The sequence below is a fragment of the Diaphorina citri genome, unplaced genomic scaffold (assembly GCF_000475195.1).
Source record: "Diaphorina citri unplaced genomic scaffold, Diaci psyllid genome assembly version 1.1 scaffold2178, whole genome shotgun sequence".
Lineage (NCBI taxonomy): Eukaryota > Metazoa > Arthropoda > Insecta > Hemiptera > Psyllidae > Diaphorina > Diaphorina citri.
This window is the reverse complement of record NW_007379603.1, coordinates 1-7533: the sequence shown is the minus strand read 5'-3', so window position 1 is coordinate 7533 and position 7533 is coordinate 1. Positions and strand designations below refer to the sequence as shown.

General features: G+C 43.0%; 2 protein-coding genes across 2 annotated transcripts; one reads left to right on the top strand and one right to left on the bottom strand.

Annotated features, from left to right (window-relative positions):
* Positions 1 to 1476: 1476 nt before the first annotated feature.
* On the top strand, positions 1477 to 4695 carry LOC103518391 (sarcoplasmic reticulum histidine-rich calcium-binding protein-like). The gene is made up of 4 exons (XM_026830204.1): positions 1477 to 1517; positions 1606 to 1970; positions 3034 to 3363; positions 3644 to 4695. The coding sequence occupies exons 1-4, from the start codon at positions 1477 to 1479 to the stop codon at positions 4693 to 4695; spliced, it is 1788 nt and encodes a 595-aa protein (XP_026686005.1).
* A 1795-nt stretch (positions 4696 to 6490) lies between these two features.
* LOC108253575 (histidine-rich glycoprotein-like) lies at positions 6491 to 7284 on the bottom strand (the record flags this gene model as incomplete). The annotated part of the gene is made up of 1 exon (XM_017447794.1): positions 6491 to 7284. A coding segment is annotated over one exon (794 nt), but the record flags the coding sequence as incomplete, so codon positions are not given.
* Between the last annotated feature and the right edge of the window lie 249 nt (positions 7285 to 7533).

Genomic DNA, 7533 nt, shown 5'->3' with positions numbered 1-7533 from the left:
CGTCGATCGACTATGTTTGGGTTTGGGCACACCTTAATTCCCAAATTTTATTGTTTTCTTTCCAGGTTCTGTTGGCAGTGATTCTCGTTTCAGAATGTTTAAGTTTCACAGATCAGTAAGTTAAGCAATGTACTCTTCCTTGTGTCAGTTCAGCAATGTTTTCACCATGACTTGCAAATAAAGATAGGAGAGGTATGGGAAAATGGCAAAGATTATTTGTAAACCAAGAAAACGTTAGTTAGACACTAGGGAAATACACGAAAACATTACACCTGTCAAGGGTAGCAACGGAAAAGGGTGCTTTTGGGGTTGAACCACAATTAAAATCAATTCCATCTACAGATGAGGATGGATTTCAATGGGCGTTAAAATGTTCTACCTCTACACCTAATCTACAAACCCCATATTTGAGCCCTTTTCAGCTCGATCAAAACATTTGCGCTCTTTTGAGCTCAAGCGTCTTCTAAAGGCGTGTTCACACATAGTCGACCGGCCATCGATCGATGTCGATTGATACATCCACACTGCCTGGACAACATAGTTTGATCTCGTCGCATCGATCGACTATGTTTGGGCACACCTTAATTCCCAAATTTGGCGCCCCAAATATACATACACCTTCCTCTTTCTTCTCTTCTCTTTCTTCCCATCCACAGGACGGCAGGTGGTAAGGTGATCATTCACGTCCCCATGCACGTCAAGCACATCAAGCACACCCACACAATTTACAAGCTCGTCGACAAAGACTCTTTCCACGGAGGTGGAGGTCATGGGGGAGGAGGAGGAGGTCATGGAGGTGGAGGTCACGGTTTTGGAGGAGGAGGTCACGGAGGAGGATGGGATCATGGCTTTGGAGGTCAAGGAGGTTGGGATCACGGGTATGGAGGAGGTGGCGGAGGTCATGGTTATGGGGGAGGAGGTGGTCACGGAGGTGGAGGTCACGGCGGAGGAGGTCATGGTCATGGAGGGGGAGGTCACGGCGGTGGTGGAGGAGGTCATGGCTACGGCGGTGGCGGAGGAGGACACGGAGGAGGAGGTCATGGCCATGGCGGAGGAGGGGGAGGTCACGGGGGAGGCGGATGCCATGGAGGAGGTCACGGCGGTGCAGGTCATGGTGGAGGAGGAGGTCATGGCGGAGGTCACGGAGGTGATGGAGGCGATGACGGTCACGGTCACAAGAAAGAAGTCATTCACAAGCACATTCATGAAGGACACGTGGATCACCTTCACAGTCATGACGGCAAACAGTCTCACGACCATCATCATGAAGGTCATGCAGGTCATGAGCATGTGCATCATGGAGAACATGCACATGGGCATGTGCACAAGGGTAACCATCTGCATGGACACAAACACGTAGGTAAGTTCGGTGAAAAGAAAGCTTAGGTTAGGCCGAAGGAGAGAACCTGTTGAATTTGAGGAGGTAGTCACGGTTAAATTTAGTATGGAATCTGTCCTGTAGCCTACTATCAAACCATGATAGATGATCCGAATATCGATTCCTGGAAAAATGGGAAGTATACTGTAGGTTTTGACTGTTTCTCCTCCCAAAAATGCTGTCAGTGTTCGAGATAACAGCAAATTGTCTTATTGGTCTTACTATAGATACGGCTACGGCGGTGGCGGAGGAGGACACGGAGGAGGAGGTCATGGCCATGGCGGAGGAGGGGGAGGTCACGGGGGAGGCGGATGCCATGGAGGAGGTCACGGCGGTGCAGGTCATGGTGGAGGAGGAGGTCATGGCGGAGGTCACGGAGGTGATGGAGGCGATGACGGTCACGGTCACAAGAAAGAAGTCATTCACAAGCACATTCATGAAGGACACGTGGATCACCTTCACAGTCATGACGGCAAACAGTCTCACGACCATCATCATGAAGGTCATGCAGGTCATGAGCATGTGCATCATGGAGAACATGCACATGGGCATGTGCACAAGGGTAACCATGTGCATGGACACAAACACGTAGGTAAGTTCGGTGAAAAGAAAGCTTAGGTTAGGCCGAAGGGGAGAACCTGTTGAATTTGAGGAGGTAGTCACGGTTAAATTTAGTATGGAATCCGTCCCGTAGCCTACTATCAAACCATGATAGATGATCCGAATATCGATTCCTGGAAAAATGGGAGGTATACTGTAGGTTTTGACTGTTTCTCCTCCCAAAAATGCTGTCAGTGTTCGAGATAACAGCAAATGGTCTTATTGGGCTTACCATACATACCATCAAGCTGTCGGCCGTCGACAATGTGTGGACACAGCTTTATATATCAAGGAAGAACCTTATTCATCTAATGCAGTAAGTTCCCTAAAGGAAAAACGCCAAAAGCGGTGGAAAACCGTCAAAAATCGGCCTAAATACCGCCAACCGCAGCACCTATGGTTTTGTGTCGCATCCTTGTCACATTTGACAACTACATACCAAATTTTAAGTCTCTAGCTCTTACCGTTCTCGAGATATTTTGTTTACAGACAGACAGACACACACACGGACCAATGAAAAGCACAAGTTTTGTATCTCTGATGTCTGATTTGCATGACTCTCAGTGCATGGTGTATCATCTGTGATACACAAACAAATTGGCGTTTTGCTAAGTTGCTATAATAATTGAAGTAAATCTGTTTGCGTTGTCTTATTTATGAAAGAACAAGAAATAGGACCATATTTTTTGCGACAGTAAAAATATTTACGGAAATACATCAAAACTTACCTTGAAAATCACAAAATCTTCCTCTGAAGACACCTGCTGGTTTTCACGACAGAAATGGCAATGTTTTTCTTAAATTCCAAACAAAGTGATAACTCTCTATCACAAAGTGTTGCCAAGTGTATAGAGAACCTCTCAGAATCAACAAAAATCAAAAAAAGTCTAACAGATCGCAGCAGTGGTACCGAGAAGTTCATGTATCATATGTGATACGGTATGAACTTAAGGGTTAAGCTGTCGGCCGTCGACAATGTGTGGACACAGCTTTATATATCAAGGAAGAACCTTATTCATCTAATTATAACCTTATCTCACATCTCCCCCCTTCAGCTAAAGCCGCGCATGCGCACGCACACAGCGGGCACCACGGTCACGACCACAAGCACGAGGGTAAGCATGAGCATGGACACTCCCATCACGGGCATGCCGAGCACGACCATAAGCACGAAGGACATGCCAAGCACGAACATGGACATCATGGGGAGTTTGGACACGCTCATAAGCACGAGGGCAAGTCGAAACACAAGCATGGACATAGCGGGCACTTTGGACATGACCATGGACATGAGGGACATTATAAGCATGGACATGAGCACCATGGTAGTCATCATCATGGACATGACCACCATGGGAAGTTTGGACACGGCCATGAGCATAAAGGTAAACAAGGGCAATTTGGGAGGGGGTTTTGAGGACTGAACTATAAAAATATTGAGTCTAACTAAGGATTTCTTTGAGATTTTAGTTCTGAAAATCTTAACAATCATATTTGGAAGGTGGGCAAGAAAATGTAATCAAAGCAAAAGGTACATTAATTAATATTAGTATCTATGTAGGTATATATATCCATAATATGTATTTTAGTTCCATAGTGTATATTGTAATCTATTAATTGGGGTTCAGGAAAATGATTTAAATGCTCAACCTTATTCACTTACAGGCAAGGGTGAGCATGACCATCATCATCACGGAGAGTTTGACCACGGACATGGACACAAAGGTCATCATGAGCATGGACACGCCCACCATGGTAAACACGGCCACGACCATCACCACAAGGGCGAATTCGACCACAAGCAGCACCACCATGGAGACTTTGGCCACGGACATAACCACGATGCGTATGGACAATATGGACATCATCATTACGGAGCATATGACCACTCCCATAGCCACTCTGGCAACCACAACCATCTACATGAAGCCTCAGGTCATTATGAGCATGGACATAGTCATTTGGGTAGCGGCGATTTCGATCATGATCATTGGGGACACTTTAACGTGGATAATAGTCACCATGGATTCTTCGACAATAGTCATCAACATCATGGGGATGCCTCGCATCATCATAACCATGAAGTGGGACCGTCCGGTCATGAAGTAGGACAGATAAGTCCTAGTCCGAGACAGTTGGGTAATGAGAGACAACTAGGTAATGTGGGACCAACAGGTAATACTGTCGGACAGTTAGGTCAAGTACCAACGAGTCTGAACATGGGACCTCTCAGTATCGACCTCGGGCAGTCGGGCACTGAAAGCCAGTTCCAACCTCTGGTTACGCCAGAAGACGAGAAAATTCGGGAAATCTTCAACGAATTTGACGACTGGAAATCGGGAACCAACCTGGATCGTCTGACAGCCACGGAATATCCAAACCCTCCCTATGTGCCTTTCATACCCTATGTCCCTGAAATGCCAGACATGATGGATTTAGATGACAAGGAGAGCTCCATCGATATCAAGCACCTGACTCCGGTGTCAACCGTTCACTCACTGAACACCAACACGAGTTGGGCTCCCATTGTGGTAGCACCAACGTATGAAGTGGTTGAGGAGACAACACCACTATCATCTGCAATGTCCATATTCTCCTCTAGCACAACCGCTGCGATTCCTACAACCAATGTTTCAATGTTTTCCCAATCTCCGTTTCCTGAATTCCCGAATTTCCCTCTGTTCCCTAACGTGTCTCTATTCAATAATAGTTTGTAAGGTGACGGAGTTTGTGACTTGAGATTGCCATTAGACTGATTAGTGTTTATGTATAGTGAACTGATTTTGTATTCTTTAGAAGCCCTTTCGCACAAGATGATAATGTCATTACTTTAAGAGAGGGCTCTTGAGGTGAGAAATATTGTAATGTCCGAAATTTCTGGCATTACAGGAGTAAAGATAAGTGATATAATTGACAAATGAGGGAGAGGAAAGTCTTGTGATGCTGTGATAATAACACAAATTGTGATATATTATTTGAAAATTCATGTTCATTACTTTGTTCATGTTCATTACTTCGAAAATTCATGTTCATTACTTTGTTCTTTGTATAATATGTTCTCCGTGTAAGTTCTCTATTGTCTGAAAGTTACCAAATTACCAATCGAAACTCGAATGTTTTAGTATAATGTATACATCTGGTAAGACTGGTAATCAAGAGGGCATGGGTTCAATCTCGGTCGAGGTATGGAATTTCATCATCAATGTTATAAATTTGAGCATACATAATATTACCTACCACGAGTGTATTTAGATTCTGTAGACCAAAATTTGGTTTGAAACAGTCACAAAAAATCTCCAGAAAGGCACATTTTAAAACCCAAAAGGCTTTCATTGAGGACCACACTGCCATTTTCCCAAAAATTATAAATACACACTTTTTGAATGGCTATCTTGTGCCCGGAATACCTGGATGCTTTTATATTAGTCATCCGAAATTCTGGTAGTGCAAAACCAGATTTCAGACCAATCACCCTAATGTTTGGCGTATTGCATAGTCACAAAAATAACTCGGCGTTCATAGCTTTTGAAAGATCATGTTCCTCTTCTGGAAGTGACAGACGACACCGAAGCGAATACAATAGTCCGTCCCTTATACCTTTTTATTACTATCGTAATAATAAAGGAAGGACGGACTAAAAACCGATTTCGTGTAGGTATTTTGGAATCAAGCTTTTCAAATGTTCTAATTCTAAACAATTCCAAACTAATAATACTTTGTTTATCCTGGTAGGATAGGACTGGACAAACACCTTTGTTTATCTGAACTCACCTAATTTAGTTAGTTAATTACCTGTCCTATCCACCTGTCCACCTCACATATTGTTAGACAAGTAAATACTTATGTTGCACACATTGGCCAATTCACACTTGTCTTCATTACACACATCAAGGCACCGCGCTAGCATATTATGTGGACACTATAATAATATATGTGGACATCGCACCAACATATGTGGACATTGTACCAACATATGTAGACACAGTCCTAAGAACTGACTAGAACCTGACCGACAAATAGACTGTCATGGAAATTTATCAGTTCTTTATTTCGAAGATCAAAATCCTAGCATTGAGAAAGATTTCTTGTAACTAAACAAAAGGGAAATTAAGACGATATACATCAAGGAGATTCGTATATCTATGGCCATTTTGATATTTGTTTACATACATGTTCCATTGAGACTTACACTTGTCATTTTATAGAAGTTCATAGAACTTCCGTCTAGGCTGAATAATTCCAAGGCTATAATAATTATGTAGGCAACCAATGCATGTATTGTAATTGGATGGAACAAAAGGATTTATTTTCATAGAGGATAAGATAAAAAGCCGAAAATCATCACATAAAATTGTACATAGGGGAACATGGGTTAAAATGGTACCCCGGGGCAAAACCTGATTACCTAAGAATAATAAGGTGAAGATTGTTTCTAACAAAGTAATAATTTAATCTGGATTGAGTTGAGATGATCAAACTGAATAGTTTCAAAGAGTTTTAAACATTGATGATTCAACCTGAAATGTTACCTGCGGTACCGTGATGTTCATGATGATGTCCTGCAGTACCATGGTGCTTGTGTTCATGTCCATGTGACCCATGATGTTTGTGTCCATGATCATGTTGTCCTGAGTGATGATGAGAGTGCCCGTGAGATCCTTCATGTTTATGTTGATGTCCGTGAGATCCATGATGTTTGTGGCCATGAGCTGCTGATCCAACATGTTTGTGATGATGTTCAGCTTGACCATGATGTCCATGCTCGTGCTTGGCATGGGCAACATGTTTGTGGTCATGTCCATGGGAACCATGATGCTTGTGTTCATGACCATGAGATCCATGATGTTTGTGATCGTGTCCATGCGAGCCATGGTGCTTGTGGTCATGATCGGCCTTACCAATGTGTTTGTGAATGTGATCTACTTTACCTTCGTGGATATGTCTATGGATGACTTCCCCATAATGTTTGTGATCTCCATGTCCACCACCTCCACCACCACCTCCTCCACCACCTCCGCCATGTCCATGATGTTTATGATGTCCACTACTATGTCCACCATGATGATATCCAGCACTGATCTGGTTTAGATTTATATCCTCTGCTCCACTATTTGGTGCAAATACATCATCCACATTCTGAACATAACCTGAATGTGTGAATCCAGCAGGAAGATTGTCCTTGCTAAACAATTGAAAATCAACATGAGATTGGTGCTCGTTGCCCGCTGGTATGTCTGGTATAATACCATTTGCTATATGACCGTCCCTAGGTGAGAAAACAAACCGCGAACACAATGAATGCTTTACTTTATGGAATAGAGAAAGATTAGACAACTTATGGGTTAGAGGTTAGAGGAGTGCATACAGTATGTACAGACATTCATGATATGGTGATAAGTTGGTTAGTGATATTTATACAAATAGACCTACGGGATAACAAAATATCATGTGAAAGGATGATGAATGAAACTATTGGAAAATCACAAGACTTCGACGAGGTTAGGGCACCCAATTTTTTGCATAACACAACAATAATATTATTATGCAACCTGCAG